Source organism: Coenobita brevimanus, chromosome 25, assembly GCF_032717465.1.
Source record: "Coenobita brevimanus isolate Jiangsu-jjx chromosome 25, ASM3271746v2, whole genome shotgun sequence".
Classification (NCBI taxonomy): domain Eukaryota; kingdom Metazoa; phylum Arthropoda; class Malacostraca; order Decapoda; family Coenobitidae; genus Coenobita; species Coenobita brevimanus.
In genome coordinates this window covers 14,921,273-14,943,381 of record NC_136978.1, presented here as the reverse complement: position 1 = coordinate 14,943,381, position 22,109 = coordinate 14,921,273, and the positions used below count along the sequence as shown (strand labels likewise).

Sequence of the window (22,109 nt, the reverse complement as noted above, 5' to 3'; positions counted from 1 at the left end):
ACCAAATGGATTTTTCACATGTATGAGGATACACAGGATGGAGATGGTGGATTGTTTGCTCTCTCTGATTAATCTGCTACCCTACATAGTGTGAAAATAATTAACATGGTGTTAGTTATAAGGAGAGTGATTACATGTATTTCCACTTGAATATATAATTAGTGAAGAATATATGCTAGCTTTACAAATTTGGTAATGAAAAGTTATATTTGACAATGAAAGTTGAGGAGATTGGTAATGTGGCTGTTGCGATCTGGCAGCTCTGTTACCCCACCAACATCAACAGTCACAGCTTAACTCCGATGGAGAGCAGATACTCATAACAGTGCAAGCCACAGGTGCTTGTTTTTTGTGAATAAACAGTGAATAAACTGCAATACCTCGCCACTAGAACACACAGGAATTTACAGTGTTGTGCAGTGTTAAGAAATTAGAGTTTAGAGTGCAGAGGATTAACTGTGGACTGGAAACTGGCGGTTCAAACCAGTCCAGGAGCAAGGGACTTGTAAGTACCCAGAATGTTTAATATTGTATAAACTCACCTCTAAAACCTCATTTTATGGTTCTTTTGCATTTATTTCAGTCTTTTATGTCCCTTATTGGTGTGATTTGGGTCTTAAATAGGTGCAATGCATGTCCAGAGGGAGTTGTATAGGTGTTTCTCTGAGTTAGGGTCCATAAGTACAAGTCCATAAGCTGGGGCCCAATATCCGGACAGGACCACTATCCGGACCTGCCTATGGCTCTATTACGTCGGATATTGGAGGGATTACTGTATATACATGTATGTATGTAATATATATATATATATATATATATATATATATATATATATATATATCTCCATCCATCATATATATATATATATTTTATATATCTATCTATCTATTTATCTATCTATCTATCTATCTATCTATATGTATATATATATATATATATATATATATATATATATATATATATAGTAGAACCTCTCTAGTTCGGACTATACGGGGGGAAGGGTTGTCCGAATTAGCAGATTTTCCGGACCATCAGGGTAATCTCATTCATGAGTTTTCCTACAGGAATACCAGCCTCTAGTTTATCCAGTATTTTCACTTTATCTGCAATACTTAGTGTTACATGCTTCCTTTTAACACCTTTATTCATTGCAGAAGCTACACTTGCATTAGGGGGCATGGTAAGGAGGATTAACTTTTGAAATACGGCGTAAAAATTTAAATGGTCGGTGAACTAGATGATGGAATGAATGCTAGCGTGTGTTTAAACAGGCGCCCATGTTACGACCTAGCATGATCTGAGACTAAACAAGTGACGATCGCTTTCTGCACCGATACTGAGAATGACTTTAGAATTATTTTCAACATATTTTTTGGAGTTTATTATTTTTAAATTTTGTCCGAATTAACAGAAATCCGGATTAACGGGGTCCGGACCAAAGAGGTTCTGCTATATATATAATATATATATATATATATATATATATATATATATACACACAGTGGAACCTCGGTCCTCGAACGTCCCACATGTCGAACAAATCGGACCTCGACCAAAAAAATCAAGAAATTTTTGCTCCAGAGGTCGGCCAAAATATCAGACCTCGACCAACCTGAACGTAGCCAAACGAAGAGAAGCTGGCCGACCGACAGTCACGCGTCCACCTTTGTTGTTTGTCAATGTGGTCGTCCTGCTGTGCTTCACATTTTTCTTGATTCAGTGCAGTATTAGCCCCTAATAATGGCTCCAAAGAAAGCAAGTTCATCCAGTACGGCTACTGGCAGTGAAAAGAGGAAAGTAGTGCCGAAAATAATTGAAGAAGTGGAAAAATTATTGCTTATCTTCATCAATGAGAAACAGTTAGCAGGAGACAGTGTTAGTGAGTATGTAATTTGTGAAAAGGCAAGAGAAATATTCAGTCACCTCGTCAAGGAAAGCACTGGTACCAGTGCTGAAACTTAAATAGGTAAGCATCTGGGGTCTTGGAACGGATTAAAATGATTTACATTATTTCTTATGGGGAAAATTAGTTCGGTCCTCGACCAATTCGGTCCTGGAACAGCCTTCCAGAACGGATTGTGTTCGAGGACCGAGGTTCTACTGTATATATATATATTTTATCTATCTATCTATATATCTATCTATATATGTATATAGATAGGAAGATAGATATAAAATATATATATATATATATATATATATATATATATATATACAGTATATATATATATATATATATATATATATATATATATATATATATATATATATATATATATATATATATATATATATATATATATATATATATATATATATATATATATATATATATATATATATATATATATATATATATATATATATATATATATATATATATATAATTTATATATATATATATATATATATATATATATATATATATATATATATATTCATTCATTCATTCATTGCCAGACGCTATGTATCCCAAACGGGGTGGCCAACGGCTTAGAGTTAATTGTTTTACAGGGAGGGGCACTAATCCTCCACCAACCCCACTTGACACGTAGGAATGATATATATATATATACAGTATATATATATATATATATATATATATATATATATGTATAATATATATATATGTATAATATATATATATGTATAATATATATATATGTATAATATATATATATGTATAATATATATATATGTATAATATATATATATATGTATAATATATATATATATGTATAATATATATATGTATAATATATATATATATATATATATATATATATAATATATATAAATATATATATATATATATATAATATATATATGTATAATATATATAAATATATATATATATATATATATATATATATATATATATATATACATATATATATATATATATATATATATATATATATATGTAAAATATATATATGTATAAAATATATATATATATATATATATATATATATATATATATATAATAAGTTATCCCTCTAATATCTGAACATCCCCACTAACCGGACATAATCGTTCTGGGATCCAAAATGGGCCAAAAACCGCAAAAAATTCGAAAAAATCTGACTTTTTTCCCACCCGTAATTTGAAATTGCCGCCTGGCATTGAACAGCTGTTACACCATGGTCCCTTCACCCCTTCCTTCCTCCCCCCTCCCCCCTCCCCTGTCAGGGTTGCCATTTGGTATTTTTCATTACCAAGTATGGGGCAATTTGGTAATGAAAAATTCATTTGGTAATGAATCAGAATAATGCATTACCAAATGGATTTTTCATATATATGAGGATACACAGGATGGAGATGGTGGATTGTTTGCTCTCTCTGATTAATCTGCTACCCTACATAGCGTGAAAATAATCGACATGGTGTTAATTATAAGGAGAGTGATTACATGTATTTCCACTTGTATATATAATTAGTGAAGAATAAATGCTAGCTTTACGAATTTGATAATGAAAAGTTAAATTTGGTAATGAAAGTTGAGGAGATTGGTAATGTGGCTGTCGCAATCTGGCAACTCTGTTACCCCGCCATCATCAACAGTCACAGCCTAACTCTGATCGAGAGCAGATGCTTATAGCAGTGCAAGCCACAGGTGCATGTTTTTTGTGAATAAACAGTGAATAAACTGCAATACCTCGCCACTAGAACACACAGGAATTTACAGTGTTGTGCAGTGTTAAGTAATTAGAATTTAGAGTGCAGAAGATTAACTGTGGACTGGAAACTGGTGGTTCAAACCAGTCCAGGAGCAAGGGACTTGTAAGTACCCAGAATGTTTAATATTGTATAAACTCACCTCTAAAACCTCATTTTATGGTTCTTTTGCATTTATTTCAGTCTTTTATGTCCTTTATTGGTGTGATTTGGGTCTTAAAATGTTGCAATGCATGTCCAGTGGGAGTTGTGTAGGTGTTTCTCTGAGTTAGGGTCCATAAGTACAAGTCCATAAGCTGGGGCCCAATATCCGGACAGGACCACTATCCGGACCTGCCTATGGCTCTATTACGTCGGATATTGGAGGGATTACTGTATATATAATATATATATATACACACACACACACACACACACACACACACATACATACAGTAATCACCCGATTATCCAGATGCTCCATGTTTGGACATGCTCCATATATGGATGTTAGTCCTTGGATCTGTTATTTCCGTATCTGGATTTATTTGTCCATATTGGAACACAAAAATTCCAACATTGGTGGCTGGGCTGCTGACAAATTAAAAAGATTGGTTTGGTGGCTTGTCAGCCTCTCTGTTCATATGCTTGTTATGGATAGTAACCCACAAGCTGAGCTAAAATGGCTGTCTGGATTCCTACCGAATGGTCAAAGTCCCCCAGCCACCCAGTTCACTTAGATGCTACCGGCCACTTGCTAGTAATGGACTGTAACCCACAGGCTGAGCCAAAGTGGCTTTCCGGATCCTTACCAAATGATCGAAGTCCTTTGGCCACCCAGATCACTTGGACTCTTAACAACCATGCGCGAGTAATACAGAGTAGTACAGACCGCAACGCGCAAGCTGACTGAAAATGCCCATCTGGCTCCTCACCGAATGGTCAAAGTCCCCTGGCTGGCTGGATCAGTGGGAACATAGTGGTCTCGCGCGAGTAACACAAAGCCTAATTCACCAGTAGAGCAAAAGCGCCCGTCAGTCTCCTTACCGAGCAGTCAGAGTCCCCCGGTAGATCTCGCTTCTCCCCCTTCTCTCTCCCTCCTCCGTCCCCTCCCATGCTCACAGCTGTCAGGCTTATCTCTTTCCCCATCCCTCAGTCCTCCTCCACTCTAGCATCGTTTGCCCGGCCTCCCACCCTCCCTGCATTGCCACCAGTGAGTTTTTTAGTTTTTGGCAATGTATTTGAGTACTGTTGGTGGTATTGAAATTCTGAAAACACCATGAGAAAGTTCATGAAATTCTGCATCTAGACATATGCTTGGCTCTTGCACGGTGCAAGCAAAATTTTGTGCTAGGATGTTGAGAAGTTTTTTGAAGGTACAGTACTATATTTTTTAACTCTTGAACAAGTTTATTCGCTCTGCATTTCTGTGCTTTTACACATCAGTTTTGTGTATTTTTATTAGCTTATTATATAGTATAAACACCAGTGAAGATGATGGTATGCTAGTTATCCCAATATAACCAGTGTCCGGGGACATATTTGGCCTTGAGAAAGTTTTTCTATTTTCGGCAGAAGTAGGCATCACTCAGTTGTTGTCCCAGAAACTTTTTGAAAACTTATGGTTCCCGATAGGGTTAAAAATACTTATTGCAACCGTCATCTTCATTTATTCTTTTGTGGACTTTTGTTGTTTGTTCATTGCTTTCTTAGGGTCTAGGATTATATTGGATATTCCTATGTGTGTTTTGATGTCTAAATACAGTTGAAAGACCGGAGAACACTGCCAAAATTAGGGGGGGTACCGTACATTATAGGTAGGATATTTGTGGATTTTTGTTGTGTATGCATTGTTTTCTTAGTGTCTAGCATGACATTAGATACTCCTGTGTGTGTTTTGATAAAAGAGGTACAAGGTAGGGTAGTGGATGTTGGAGTGGCCCTGGTGAGAGAGGATAGTGTTTGGAAACTCCCTGTACTGTTGTTTGCAGATGATACTGTGTTGTTGAGTGAAGACGAAGGGGAGCTGCAAGGCTTGGTGGATGAGTTTGAGAGAGTGTGTAAGAAACGGAACCTAAAGGTGAATGTAGGGAAGAGTAAAGTGATGGTCTTTGAGAGAGGTGAAGTCAGTGAATGTACAGCGAGGTTGGATGGTGAGGAATTGGAAAATGTGAGTACGTTTAAGTATTTGGGTAGTGTGATGAGTAAGGATGGAGGTTTGGAGGGTGAAGTGCTTGAAAGGGTACAGCAGGGAAGAAAGGTTGCTGGTTCCTTGAAAGCAGTGATAAGAAACAGGGAAGTGAGCATGGAAGTAAAAAAGTTACTACATGACAGTATTGTGATACCAACTCTAACATACGGAAGTGAAGCTTGGACATTGTTGGAAGGACACAAGTCAAGAGTGAGAGCAGTGGAAATGAGTTATTTAAGAGGAGCCTGTGGAGTCACGTGGAGAGACAGGCTGACGAATGAGGATATAAAGGAGCGTTGTGGTGTGGATGTGGATGTGATAGGGAGCGTTGTGAGGAACACACTGAGGTGGTTTGGCCATGTGGAGAGGATGGAGGGTGAAAGACTGACGAAGAGAGTGTATGTGAGTGAGGTGGAGGGTGGAAGAGGGAGGGGGAGACCGAGGATGAGATGGAGGGATGGGGTGGAGAGGTATATGAGAAAGAGGGGTGTGAGTTGGGAGCAGGGCAGTGAAATGGCGGGGGACAGGGCGACTTGGAGGCGATTTGTTTGTGGCCACCCCAAACGGGATTGAGGCGTCTGGCAATAGATAGATAGATAGATAGATAGTGTTTTGATATCTAAATACAGTGGTGCAGAAAGACTGGAGAACACTTAAAATTGGGAGAGATTCTGTACTATCACGAGCATTAGTTTCTTTACCCCCCTGGCGAGAGCGGAGTCTAAGTCCCAGTTGGAGACGGTCCACGCATTCGAACATTAGCTGGTTCATAGTAGTCAGTTAATGCTTCATTGGATTTGGTGGAGCTATCTTCCCACAGTATTACTCTTATATCTCACTGCCATAAACAACATGAAATTAGTTATTGTTTGTAAAGTGATTCCCACTTGCGTCTCTTTCAGTGTATGCATTACTGTGTATTTGTAATTCTCAGTATCATTCTAGGTCCCCTTTCAACTCATTTTCGGTCTAATACTCTAAAGCATCTTTCTTAGGTGTCTTACTTTCGAACCACGAAGCTTATTTCACAATGGCAATGGTTAACAAGAGGATGGTATAAGAACATCCTTTAAACTTCGTTATAACTATTCATGCCAGTGTGAACGATGCTGAGTCCAAGTGATTGAATGACTCTGTTGTACTGAAGCACGTCTGATCGTTGTGAACTGTCTGTGTTCGTTCGCCTTGTCAGTCTTCAACCGTGACTTCGACCTCGCAGTCGTCAGAGGGGTAAAGAAACTAATGCTCGTGATAGTACATTATAGGTGGGGTATTTTTGTATTTTTGTTGTTTATGCATTGTTTTCTTAGTGTTTAGCTTTACAGTGGATGTTCCTATGTATGTTGTGATGTCTAAATACAGTTGAAAGACTGGAGAACACTGCCAAAATTAGGAGGGGTATTGTACATATAGGTTGAGTAATAGGTAGTAGGTTGGGTATAGGCAGGGTATGGGTACAATAGAGTATTGCTCCGTATCCAGTCTTTGCCCATATCCAGACCTGTTTTTGGCTCTACAGTATTATGTCAGACAATTGGGGGATTACTGTATATATATATATATATATACAGTAATCACTCTAATATCCGGACGCCCAATATCCGAACATCCCCACTATCCGGACATAAGAATGTTTCATACTGTACTTTTTTTTCATACTATACTTACCTCATTTCACTCTTTAATGTCCTTTATTGGTGTGAATAGGGTGTTAGGAGCTATGCATGTGCAGTAGGAAGGTGTTTTTCTGAGTTAGGCTAGGTTAGGGTCCATAAGTACCAGTCCAGGAGCCAGTCACCAGAATGTTTATTATTGTATGAACCTACTTCTAAACCCTCATTTTTTGTTTCTTTTGCATTTATTTCAGTCATTTATGTGCCTTATTGGTGTGATTTGGGTCTTAAATAGGTGCTATGCATGTGCAGAGGGAGTTGTATAGGTGTTTCTCTGAGTTAGGGTCCATAAGTACAAGTCCATAAGCTGGGGCCCAGTATCCGGACAGAACCAATATCCGGACCTACCTATGGCTCTATTACGTCGGATATTGGAGTGATTACTGTATATATATATGCAGGTATATATGTATACAGTACTGTTTTTTTTATTCATCAGTTTGATAATTAAATGAACCACCTTTAACCAAAGACTAACTGTATGTGCATGTGCAGGTATACCGTCTGTGTGGTCTGTAGAAAGTGGTCGTGAGGTATGGCGTGCAGCTGAACCAGTTGTGATGCCCCCAGACCAGGAAGGTGTCACTCTTGTCAATCAGCTGACTCATTGCCCTTCCCTTGGTTCCTTTGTCATGACCACCTATGATCACTCCATTCTCTTGGCTCGTTCCTCCACTGTGGAGATCTGGAAAAAGGTAGGAACTAAGACTGTACTAACTTCGAGCCACTTACATTATTAACCTCTTCAGTTCGGTGATATCTTGTATTTTTCTTTCTTGCTATATCCTGTTCACTGCAAGAGTTTCCACATGAATATTCAGTATCAAGTCATCTGTTCAGCAACCAGATAAAAAAAAAAAAAAATCCTTGGGTTGAATGGGTTAAAGGACAGTCACACCCAAAATTATGCATGCTGTACACTGATAGGAAGCAGTTACTAGTCATTGTTTTATGGTGTTTCAGTCTATGGGAAATCATGCATTCTTAAGGTGATTAACTCTCGGATTTATTTTCATTGAGTTACATAATTCAGACACAAACAAGTATTATTTTACAGATATTTTTTTGGCAAATGCTCAGACAAAGTTGTGTCCATTGTGCCACCTCTCCATGCCTTCCCTCGTGCTACTCGGGCATCTGGTAGCACTCATGACTGGAATGTCACTCAGCCATATTGCAGAACTTCTGCCTATCAGAATTCTTTCATTCCCCGAACTGCATCTCTCTGGAACTCGCTTCACCAGAGTTGTTTCCCTCCAAATTTCAACCCACAGTTGTTCAAGTCTAACTGTTACAGATATTTTATGAACAGAGGACACCAGTAATCTGGTGTATGGATTATTATTATTTTTTTATTCATTTGTTTTTCCTTCCTCCATTCTGTTATCAATATATATATATATATATATATATATATATATATATACAGTATATATATATATATATATATATATATATATATATATATATATATATATATAAAACATAAGTATAGAATACATAGTGTAGAGGGAAGGCTAAAAGCAGCCTGACTGATTATGTGAGAGATATATTCCTCTGCTCCTAATGATGCAGGGCTTGGTTAGATGGTAAATGGATGGAGAGAATGCCATCCATCCATCCCTCCCACCATCCAGACCATTGAGATGACAGTGCCAAGGTTTATCTGACCATGTAGTTGTAGTATGTTAGGTGAAACCTAAAGGAGCTTGGAGGATACGGGGTGAAAGGAGTGCTGGTAGTGTGTTTCTTCTTATTTGGTATTTGTGAAGCACCATTGACATCTTGAGCATTCCTGACCAATCACTCTTTGTACATGTATGCACTCCAGAGATTTTCACATCCATTTGCACTCTTTCATTGACCCTCAGTCCTCCTTCTGCCACTGCGTTTTTTCTCAGCTTCTCCAATTTCAGTAATAAGTTCTGAATACTCCACTTGCCCCTTAACCTCCAGGCTCCTTTCAGTTTCAGTTTGCATGTCACAGCTCACATAATGAGGTAAGCCTACTTACCATTCTCCAATGGTTAGTGTGTTAATAACTCTCCTAAGCATCTTTCTAGAAGCATATAATCACTCACACACCATATAGTATTCTCTGCAGTCTCACAGTAACATACACTGTATATTCCTATATATTTGTGGAAGCTTTTGGAAACTTATTGTTCTGTTGTTTGCATTTGATACTGGTTTGTTAAATGAAGACAAAAGGGAACTTCAAGGCATGGTGCATGAGTGTGGGGGAGTATGTAAGAAACAGAAAGTAAAGCTGAATATTGGGAAGAGTAAAGTAATGGTCTTCAAGAGAAATGAAGCTGCAGAATGCACAGTGAGCCTGGATGATAAAGAAATGGGAATATGAGTCCATTCAAGTACTTGGGTAGTGTGATGTGTAAGGATGAAAGTTTGGAGGATGAAGTATTGGAAAGGATACAGCAGGGAAGAAAGGTTGCTGGTTCATTGAAAGTGATGATAAGAAATATGGAGGTGAGCATGTTTTGCATGTTCTGCAGCCAACAGAACCCTCCTGATTTCTTACTCCCACTGTCCCTTGCTCCAACCCTCCGGCTGAAAATCTGGGTGCTCGAGTTTTTCTTTTCCAATCTTTTTTTTTTTTCACGCCAAAATATTTGGATTAGATTTGTTTTTTTACTGTTAGAAAGCTGAGACTTTGTGGACTAAATGAAAGACAAAAGAAAGTGATATTGCATAAAGTAAAATAGTTGACAAGTATTTGCTGGAAGAGGCTGAAGAATGTTAGCTGAATATCTGCACGCTTATGTTTTCTCTTTTCTGATCATTTTTCCACCCAGAAATATATGGATTAGCGGATTTGTTTTTATACCATTAGAAAGCTGAAACTTTCCAGAATAAATGAAAGAAAAAAGAAAATGATACTGCATAAAGTAAAATAGTTATGACGAGTATAACTGAAAGCGCACAAGAATGTTTATACCACGCTTTTTCTAAGTGTTTTTTGGTTTTGGTTTTGAATTTTCCCATGAATGAAAATAGTATCACCCTGCTGGAAGTTTGATCTAGTCTGTCTTGATGTTTTCAGAAAATTAGGACTATCTGTGAATGGAGATACAGAATTTTTTTCTTTTGGATCCGTCCAAAGTCCAGGTTGGATGCAGATCCTCGTCCAAAGACTGTGAAAGTGTTAAAAAGTTGCTGCATGATAGGATGTGATCTCCACTCTAGTGTGTGGAAGTGAAGCTTTGATTATGTTGGAAGGACACAAGTCAAGAGTGAAAGCAGTGGAAATGAGTTCTTTGAGAAGAGCATGTGGAGTTTGTTGGAGAGACAGACTGACAAATGAGGAAGTGAAGGAGCTTTGTGGTTTGGATGTGGATGTGATAGAAACCTTTAGGAGAAATACAATGAATTGGTTTGGCTATGTGGAGAGGATGGAGAGTGAGAGACTAGCCAGAAGAGTGTATTTAGTGAGGTGGAGGGAGAGGGAAACCGAGGATGAGATGAAGGGATGGAGTGGAGAGGTATGTGAGAGAGGGGGGTGTAAGTTGGTGGAAGGGCAGCAAAATGGCAGGGGACAGGGTAACATGGAGGTGATTTGTTTGTGTCCACCCCTTATGGGATTAACCCCTGGACACCGTGCTAAAATCTGCTTGCACATTACCTCAGTATGGAAAAATCCTCGTAATTGCCTTGTAGCTCTGAAACTACAGCTGTTAGGGAAATGAATTAGAAACCATATTACTCATCAACTCAACTTGCGAATGAAAGTATCCCCAGGTGTGTAGGTCATTGTGTTGATGAATAATGATGTGAGGAAGAGGACTAATTTTTGCTGCGAGAACAGGATTTGTTTGTGCATCTACCTGTGGCCCTGACTATTGCTTTGGTCTCAGTGTGATAACTTCTTCATTACTGGATAAACTAGACACAGTGGTGTCCAGAGCATGCCCCATGGCACTATCACTGAGTCCTTTCCTAGTATCCGTGGAAAGAGGCTTGGCAGGGGTGAGTGAGGCAAAAGTTCACATGAGGCGGGAACGGAATCGAACGAGAAGGGTTAACAAAAGATCGTCTTACACCTGGCAGAGTCACAGAGACAACTGAGGTATGGTTGGCCCGGCTGGTAGGAGTCCCTCCCTAGATATTGGTGACGAGATAAAGTGGCGACCACTTCAAACTGTGACGCAGAAACAAGTGAGGTTACAACCAACGCCCAGCCACCGATTTCTTGACAGTTCTGACCAAAACCTGGCGGTCAGGGGTTAAGGCATCTGGCTATAGATAGATTTCTTGATAATGTCCTTCAGTCGTTGTCCAATATCATTCTTCTCTGACACTCTAAAGCAGCCTATTACATCATTCACAGAGCCATTGTCAGCCCTGTTATTCAGGTCTCTCTTCACACTATACTCAAGAGCATTTGCCTTATCTTTCCATCTGGGTAGTTCCAGAAAGTGTCTTCTTGCTGGCAACACCATGTTCGAAATGCACACCACCAAATTTAACTCTCTGCTCACATCATTCTCACTCTTCAGCTTTTCAAATTGTTGCTTCCATTTCCTTTTCTCATCATTTCCACTCATCATCTTTTCATAAGAATGTTTCCATATGCATCTTACTTAATTTCTATGTGTTATTAGTTTTCCACTTTCATTCCTCATGCTGTCACACTTGTTTACACACACCTTTCTACCTTTTTTCACCACTTTCCAAAATAGTTTCCTATTTTTACAGTATAGTAATTTTTCTTTCAAGATCATCAGTTACCTCTCCCTTTTTCCTTGTAGTAATCTCTTTATGTGTTTCTTACTTTAATTAAAGTCCCACTTTTCATTTGAAGTCCTTTCTTGTATCCAATCCACACATCCCCTCCACTACCCTTTTGACTTCTACATTCCATCAAGCTGTACCTTACTAGTTTCTACCATCATGCAACTTTACCATTTCTGATTAGACACTCCCCATATGCATTCCACAAGTTCTTCAGAGATATTTGCTCCCAGATCATTGACTTGTAACTCCACCACCTCCTTTACTCGTTATTAATCTGCTGCTGCTTTGTATGTCAGCTTCACTCCTTTCACTCTGACCATTCTTCTCTCATTTATCTATTGTGCCCTAATGCATAGCAGAATCATACGATGAGGTAAACCTCCACATTGTCCTTTCACTGCCCACGTAGCATAAGTACTCTTAAGCATCATCCTCTCTGCAAGCATGTAATTAGTCAAGCTCCTTTCACCATCCCTGGTACTTGATAATGACCAGTTATATAATTTATAGGACCAGTGTCAACTCTCCTTCTGCAAACAATGTGTAAGTCCTAAGCTTCTGCCCTGTCACTCCATTTATGTGGCCTCAAACTTTTTTTTCCCTTTTCACACTTATTATTGCTGGCTGTACTGTATATGTAACAATCACTGCCACTTTCACACTATCCCAAACTGGAAGTTGACATAGATGCACCTTGAGCTGACATTTATAATTCTTGATTCCCCTGTGCCATTCATCATCATCATCATCATCATCCAATCCTGTGTTGCCCCAAGAGGAACGTAGGAGCCCAGGGCTGGGCAAATTGGTCCTGACATTTAAGATGAGAGTGACCAGCCTTACTCATCCCTGAGTTGCATTACATGAGCAATAAACCCCAACCACCTCATGGATATTAACCTGCACAGGCTTAATCCAATTGGAGCACCTTAATTATCCAGTAAACCACCAGGTGCCATAATTTGGTTATATGGTTACCACCCAGTGTAGTAAAAGGTTTCCTGGTGTACAGGAAACCATTTGGCTTTTCAGTCAGTGCAGAGTCACCCATAGACAGAAGGAATTCATCATTTATCAAAACTTCTTCCTTACATCACCCTTATGCGTCCATACCTGACCTTCCAGTCTTCACACCCTCCCATTCCTGCACACCACACCTTTTCATATTTCTTTCACAGAATGCCATTATTGCATTCCTTGCACTGTTGAACACATTCACCACTTCCACTCTTAGTCATCATAAATGCTCCTCTCATTCCACATGGCAGTACAAACTTGCTTGTTTTTCCTGGGCCCTGGGCTGTGGTTATCTGTACCTTTGCTGATGAATAAGAATAGAGGGTGGGGGAACGCTATTCTTTGTCACCCTCTCCATTTTGCCATGAGGCCTGCAGGGACTACGTGGAACAACAGTCTTTTATCCCAGATATCGGTTATAAGGTTACTGGTATCACCAGGCATAGTACAGTACAGGGAACCCCTCATGTGCTTGGGTTCTTTTCACATGAAATACATTTTACACAATAACATAAATGTCCACCATTCAGTTCTCGTGCTCCTGTCTACAATTTATGCACCTGCATTAGCTTGTAAACTATGATTTTGCCATGTAACGGGGCATTTTTTGAGCTCTGCAATAGAATGAAATATATGAAGACTGTCTATTAGTAGATGCTTGGTGCCCACAACCACATAAAAGCAAAACAGAATTATAGTAATACAGTATAGTCTTTTAATTATAATGGTGAAAAACAGTTGATAATGTTTGAGCTCCATATTGACAACATTTGAGTGAAAGGTGGTGAGAGAAACATTTTCAAGGGGTGAAAAGGGAATTTTGAAAATTTTTGGAGATTCTTTGATACGTTAACAAAAAATGTATCAATTAATTTTTTAAAAGTGATCATAATGGGCAATATGAATGGAAGAGTAGGTCCTGAGGATGACATAATGGGTTGTAATGGAGTACCAGGAGAAAATGATAATGGGAAGCAACTGAAGGATATGTGTCAGGAAAGGAGGGTGTGCATTTGTAACTCGTATTTCAAGCACAGAGGGAATGGGGGATCGTGTTCAAAGGACTCTGATTGATTACGTGCTCATAGAGAGGTCGATGCTGGGAATGGTTGCTGATACAAGGGCTGTGAGAGGATGATATGGAGATCCGTCAGGTCATATGAGTGTGGTATACAAGATCAGTCTGAGAGGAGTGAGGTGGACCAGGAGAGAGAGGAGCAGTCAGGAAGAAAGACTGAAGGCCGAGAAGCTGCGGATCAAAGAAATTGCAGATGAATACAGGGCTAAAGTAGGGGAGGAGTTAGAATCAGTGAATTGGAATGAAATGGATCTGGACAGCCTGTGGAATGCATATAGGGATTGCTTAGTTAGGAATGCTAAATTAGTGTGTGGTGTGGCAAGAGTAACAACAAAGAAGAATGGTCCTTCAAAGTGGGATGAAGGGGTTAAAGAGAGCAGTGGAGGAAAAGAGGAAGAAGTGGTTAGGGTGGTTCCAGGACAGGGGTTCAACTGAAATAAGAACTGAATATACTGAGAGCAAGAAGCATTTAAAGAGGCTAGTGCAGAGGAAAACGAAAGAGGTAAATGATGATCTAGGAAGTTATTCTGGAAAGAGGTGTGGAAATGTAGAAGGGACAGTGGAAAGAAATGTGAAAGTGTAAAAGATGTAAGTGGTAGATTATTAACCCATGGATTTGAAGCAAGGACCAGATGGAAAGAATATTTTGAAAGCTTGATGAATGGGAACAGAGAGTGTAGAGCGGCTGTAAACATTATTGGTTTTGAGGGTGTGCAGAGAAGGAATTCAGTGTCAGGAAACATGACACTCACACAGGTGAAGAACATTGTGATGCGGCTGAAAAATGGGAAAGCAGCTGGGGTTGATGAGGTGGGTGCAGAGATGATTAAGTGTAGTGGAGAGAGCGGAATGAAGTGCTTGCTGGAGATAAGTAAGAAGGCATGATTTTTTTTTTTTTTTTTTTTTTTTTTTTTTTTTTAAGATAATGAATGGAGGAAGGAAAAACAAAGGAAAAGAAAATAAGTCCATGTGCCTAAAGGCATCCTCCATTCATGAAATATTTATAACAACTGGATTTAAGTGGAAGTGGATTAAATGTTTGTGAGAAGCAACTTCCAGGAAGTGAATTCCAGAGAGTAGTAGTTCTGGGGATAAATGAATTTTGATAAGCAGAGGTTCTGCATTGCGAGGGAGAGAGTGTGAGTTCATGGACGCTCCCAGCTGCCCGAGTATTTCGGGAGAAAATGTGAAGGGGAGGCACAATTGAAGCCAGTTCGTCAGAGCACTTACGGTAAAAATATCAATAAAATAATGCTAAATGAGTGAAACTGTACCAGCAGAGTGGAAAAAGGCTGTGATCATACCCCTGTACAGTAATGAAGGTGAGCGAAGTGAGTGCAAGAATTATCATGGCATAAGTTTAATGAGTGTGGTAGGGAAGGTATATGAAAGAATTATTATAGAGACAGTAAGAGAGATAACAGAAATCCTAGTGAGTGATGAACAGGAAGGCTTTAGAAGTGGCAAAGGATGTGTGGATCAAATATTTGCAGTGAGACAGATAGTGAAGGCTTGTAAGAAGGACAATAAGGTGTTTGGGGCATTTATGGATCTGGAAAATGCATACGACAAAAGAGACAGAGAAGGCTTGTGGAAGGTTTGCACATGTACGGTGTAGATGGTAAGCTGCTTGGTGCCATCAAGAGTTTTTATGATGGTAGTGAGGCAAGTGTTAGGGCAGATGGGCGTCTAAGTGAATGGTTCACGATCAATGTGGGTGTGCAACAAGGTTGTGTGATGTCCCCATGGCTGTTCAATATATATATGGTTGGGGTGATGAGAGAAGTAAAAACACAAGTAATGGAGAGAGGGATGGCATTGGTAATGAATGGTGATGGATGGAATATCTCAAAATTGTTGTATGCTGATGATGCAGCACTACTTGCAAATACCGGACAAGAATTTGGTAGACTATTGCAGAGTTTTGCTGATGTCTCTGAGCGTCGTGCCTTGAGAGTAGAAAAGAGTAAAGTGATGGTTATTGTGAGAGAAGGTGACTCCCAGTGTGATGTAACAGTGATTAGAGAGAGACTGGAATTGGTGAGAGTACAAATACCTGGGTACAGTGATAGAAATGAGAGGAAAATGTGCAAAAGAAGGGGAAAGTAGAGTGACACAAGGAAGAAAAGTAGCCGGTGCTATGAGGGCTTTGATAAGAAACAGAGGCTTGAGTGTTGGAGCAGCACAGCACTTACATGAAGGAGTGTTAGTAGCTGGTGCTATGAGGGCCTTGATAAGAAACAGAGGCTTGAGTGTTGGAGCAGCACTGCGCTTACATGAAGGAGTGTTAGTGTCAACTTTAACAAGTGGATGTGAGACTATGGTGTGGCATGAAAATGAAAAGTCAAGAGTGAGAGCAATGGAACTGGGACTGCTGAGGAATGTATGTGAAGTACAGAGAGTGGATAGGATACTAAATATTGTGATTCATAAAAGATGCGGAGTGAGGAAGTCTTTGGACACCAGAATCAAAGAGAGTGTGCTGAGATGGTATGGTCATGTGGAGAGAATGGATAACAATAGAGTGGTAAAAAGATATAGAGAGATAGCCCGATTATCCAGGCTGTATGGTGTGAAGGGGTGCCCGATTAGTCCGAAATCACAATTAATCCGGCGGAAACAAAACACAAGTACTATACTGTTAGACTTATTTACCAGTAAATGTACACTTTTAGTAGCAGAAAGCCCTTTCCGTACCAATTCAATGTATATTCCTCCAGCTTGTTTCTGTATTTTTCAGACTATATTCAGTTTGGTAAATTACTTTTTCTTGCTGAAAAATTTCCTCCCTGTTATTATCGTCACATTCTTTAAGCTGTACCTACGATTGTTTCCAGCACAATGGACGAAACTCATACTCAAATGTGGACTTCGTTTCCCAACTTCCCAACTGACTATTAGGTTAGGTTAAATTATTAGGTACACTTAAGCTATGTTAGGCCAGGTTTAGTTAAACACTTTGATTAGAACAGTGTCTTTGCCATTACGTTAATGAATCAGAGTCGTCACACCAGAACAGCTAAAAACAGCGGGGAAACAGATTTAACAAGAAATGTTTATTTACCGACCCAGAAATAATCAAAAAAATATAACAGACTATCAGGATGAACTGATTTGGTAAGGTGCTTTTACTGCTTACAATAAAGCGTATGTTTACCCCCCTCAGTGTTCGTGAGTTCAGAAATTTGTATGTTCCCATGGCAGACCTTGGAACCATTTTTTCAAAGTTATAAAATCAGTTTCTTTTTCTTACACATGTGAAAAGACTCGTCTGGCACACATGGCTTTTTCCCCTTCCCCCTAAATCCATCTTGCGATTTGCTATGATTCATGAAAGAATAAATAAGATTAGGGGGCCTGTTACATTAGCAATTAAACATAAAATTAGGGTGCATGTTAAACATATCGGCGAAAATATCTGCGATGAAGGGACCACCTGGCTTTTTGGGATGGTAGAGTAGAGTCGTGTAAACATACCAGTGACCTTCATTCCTTTCCCATAATTGTTTGCAGTTTTTATGGCTCTCCCTAACTCAACGTTACTGACACCGGTACAGTAAAGCATTGTTCAAGGCTGGCAGCCATGATGGTGTTAATGGAATACATTATTGTTTGTATCAATACTCTCTCTTTCACACATACACTTAAGAATGACCAAAAGAATGTGCAGTGAATGTACACTTAACTGTAAGGAGCAGAAATACCTGTATGCTCTGTTGGTCCGAAATGTGTTGGGAAGCGACATCGAACAAAGAATGTGGAACAGAATGCCATCTTACGAGAACACATGAGATGAAAGTATTTTTTCTTATTAGTAAACACTTTTGTTCCATTTTGTCCCCTATAATTGTGAAACTCATAAATTTTCGCCTAAGCATACAGCCTAATAACCTTACCAATTCAATTCATATTCCTCTAGTTTGTTTTCTGTATTTTTCTGCCTGTTTTGAGGGTAGTAAATCACCTTTCGCTGAGAGATTTCCTCTCATTATCATAACGTTTCTTAAGCCTTACCTACGATTATTTCCGGCATAATGGAAGAAACTTACTCATAATTAGGGTGCATGTTATATTAGCATTAAAACATATCGGCGAAAACATCTGAGATGAAGTGGCAGGCCACCTGACTGTTTGAGATGGTAGAGTAGGGTCGTGTAAACATACCAGTGACCTTCGTTCCCTTCCCATAATTGTTCACAGGTTTTTATAGCTTTCCCTAACTCAATGTCCCTGACACCGATACAGTAAAGCTATGATGGAGTTAATGGATTGCATTATTGTTTGTATTAATACTCTCTTTCACACATACAGTACACTTAAGAACGAACAAAAGAATGAACAGTAAATGTACGAGGAAGAAATAGCTGTATGCTCTGTAGGTCCGAAATGTGTTGGGAAGCGCAATATCTAACAAAGAATGCGGAACTGAATGCTAACTTACGAGAACACGTGAGATGAGTACTGTATTTTTTTTTTTTTTTTTTCTGATTAACAGACATTTTTGTTCCATTTCATTCCCTAAAATTGGGAAACCCATTAATTTTCGTCTAAGCATACAGCCCAAAGACTTTACCAATTCACTTCATATTCCTCCAGTTTGTTTTCTGTATTTTTCTGTTCTGAAGGTGGTAAATTACCTTCTCTTGCTGAAAGATTTCCTTCTTTATTATCACGTTCTTTAAGCTGTACCTACGATTGTTTCTGGCATGATGGGAGAAACTCAGCATACACAAAAGTGGATTTAGTTTCCCAATTTCCCAACTGGAGCCCAGGTTAGGTTAGGTTAAATTAGGTTAAATTATTAGGTAGTTAAGCAAGGTTAGGCTAGGTCAGGTGTATCAGTTGCCTCACCAAACTCCACCCTACCACCCTTGTGATCAAGTTGTGAGCAGGTGTGGGTGGGGGCAGACTCACGCTCGTTTACCCGTGCCTCGCTTGCTAGCAACTGGATGCTTCCTTTTTAAACCAGAGCTATAGTAGAGACAATTCTATGTATTACTCTGCCACTGAACCATTTGGTCACAGCCCGGATATACCGAAAGCTGGATAATCCGAGCTTGGATAATCGAACTTCTACTGTATCTGAACAAATTTGAAGGAGGAAGGAGGCGAGGTAGGCCAAGGAGAAGGTGGAGGGATATGGTGGATGAGTGTGTGAGGAGGAGAGATTTGGAAGTCAGTGAGGCTAGGGGACTGACAAGATATCGAGCTGGCTGGATGAATGTTGTGAGAAGAAGTGCACGATCAGGGATTTCGCACCCCTTTTTAACGTGACAGCGTCTGGATTGATTCTGTTAGATATGTTTATGGGAAGCCACAGAATGTGGTGAATGTTTTTGGCATATCCGATAGAGCCAGGATTCTGGGGCTTGAATTATGAATGAATGGAAGCATGGCCCATTGGATTGGGGAAACTTGGGCTGTCTGGACATTGCTACTCCTTACCCTTCCCTAGGTTGGGAAAGGAGGTCCGAATGATGATGATTGTTGCAGAATGTTATATGTGATTCTTTTTGTTTATATTGGCCACACAAAATGAGGGGCCATTGTATTGTAATTGTTTTCCTGGGTTTAAGAAACAGTTTACCGTGTCACTCAGAGTAGTCATCTTTAGGTAGCACTAGATTTATTATAGTTCATGTAGTAAGAGAATGGCAAAACAGTCTACTGTTGCAGGGTCACAGCAACCTTCATGCAAAGGAAATCTGGAGCTGCATTTGGTGGAAGTACAGTATAGTATAGTATAGGATGATTTTCGTTCTGTGGATGAACTTCTGATTTCCTTGTCTTCTCATCGAGTTTGTTTATTGTATTACTCATAGTACAGTACAATTCCAATTATCCGGTATCCAGACAACCGGAATTATCAGATAACTGGGAAAGTTCACAGACTGGCAAATATATAAATAAAAATATAACTGTGTTTCACATTGAATGCCCAACCCTGCATGGGATAGTTACGTGTTACGTGAGACTGGGTGAAGGTAGGCGATGTGAAGTTAAGGCATTTCCGGTCAAGGTCGTTTCATAGTTAATCCCCTTCCCAGTCCTTCTCCCCCCCTCCCCTCTTTCCCCTCCTCCAATTTAGTAACCTTCCATACCTCCACAAATCACCAGTCAGCTTACCACCACCAGTCTTTAAACAAGAACACTAGCTGTTGTGTTGTCGTGTTGTGATGGTGGTTTGTACACTTGGTGATGCTTAAAGTGCAAACTAATCTTAAGCACATTGTGCTCACCTTCAAACAGAAGCTGGACACATTCAACCATCTTGAAAATGACACACATTATAAGACATAAAATTTAACATAGGAAATTCCATAACTTATGATGTCAAATCTTAGGGACTGAAGATCAAGGAATTTTTTGTGAAAAGCAAGATGAACAAATCACTTGAAGAAAGGTGGCAAAAATTGGTGGCTACTGGTACCATTTTCTGCCTAATGAACTGACTCTACCCATGAGCTTCCAGTATCTTTCAGTACCATGGCATGTTCATTGTTAAATATTATTCATTTTTTTATTCATAAGAGCATGGAAAAATAAACTAAAGAAATAAATCTTGAGCATTTATTGATGAACTGATGATTTGGAAAGAAGTGGTATTCAGTAGAATTATCACGACTCCTTTGCTCACAGTTGTGTAAGCGACTGTGGCTCATGCATTCTCATGTGACCACTGTCACTCCATCCCTCACTCACGACTCAGCTGTTTTGCAGGTAATATAATAAATCATGGTAAACAAACATACACTTTATTTGAGGCAGTAGAAACACCTTATCAAATCAGTACTTCTTCTTCCTGATAGTGTGTTACATTTTTCATTTTTGGGGTGGTAAATGAACGTTTCATGTGAAATCTGTTTCCTCATTGTTTAGCTATTTTCAGCTGTGTCAACTCGTTAGACTCACAGGGTAATGGAGGAGGAGACTGTCCTAAGTGCTTACCTCAACCTAACGTAACCTAGCTTAACTGTACCTGATAATTTAATATAACTTAACCTAACCCAACCCAACCCAAACCAGCCAAGCCAAGCCAAGCCCAGCCCAGCCCGACCCAACCCAACCCAACACAACCCAACCCAGTCTAGCATCCAGTTGGGAAGTTGGGAAATGAAAACCAATCTTGAGTACATTACATAAGGCAGACAGTCGTACGTACGCCTTAAGGAACGTGATGATAGAAACAGTGGGAAATTATACAGCAGGAATAGGTAATTTACCAACTTGAAAATAGTCAGAAAAATACAGAAAACAGATTGGAGGTATATCAATTGAATTGGTAAGGTTCTTCTGCTGCTTCAAGTGAAGCGTATGTTTACCTAAAAAACTACAAATTGCAAGCACAGTAATTTTGTCAAACAAAACAGATGCTTCATTTCTATCAGCTAGATTTTATTTTTTCTGCCAATGCAAATGCGTTTTAAGATGACGTCATCTTAGAACGCATTTGCATTGGCAGAAAAGATAAAATCTAGCAAATAGAAATGAAGCATCTGTTTTGTATGACAAAATTACTGTGCTTGCAATTGGTAGTTATGTATTATATTATCTGCAATACAGCTGAGTGGCAAGTGAGGGTTAAAGTGACGGCAGGCAGGTGAGAAATAAATGGGTGAGCCACAATTGCTTACACAACTGTGAGCAAGGGAGTTGTGATAATTCTACTATACAACACTTCTTTTCAAATCGTCAGTTCACCAATAATGCTCAAGATTTATTTTTTTAGTTTATTTTTGTT

At 39.1% G+C, this 22,109-nt stretch overlaps 1 protein-coding gene across 2 annotated transcripts in view; it reads left to right on the top strand.

The window, feature by feature from the left end:
• Positions 1-22,109, top strand: part of LOC145393865 (transducin beta-like protein 3) — a 341,771-nt gene that overhangs the window by 171,577 nt on the left and 148,085 nt on the right. For both annotated transcript variants that reach the window (XM_080267921.1, XM_080267922.1), the window contains exon 8: positions 8,017-8,216. In XM_080267921.1, the coding sequence (XP_080124047.1) occupies positions 8,017-8,216 (200 nt within the window). The remainder of the gene's footprint in view (positions 1-8,016; positions 8,217-22,109) is intronic.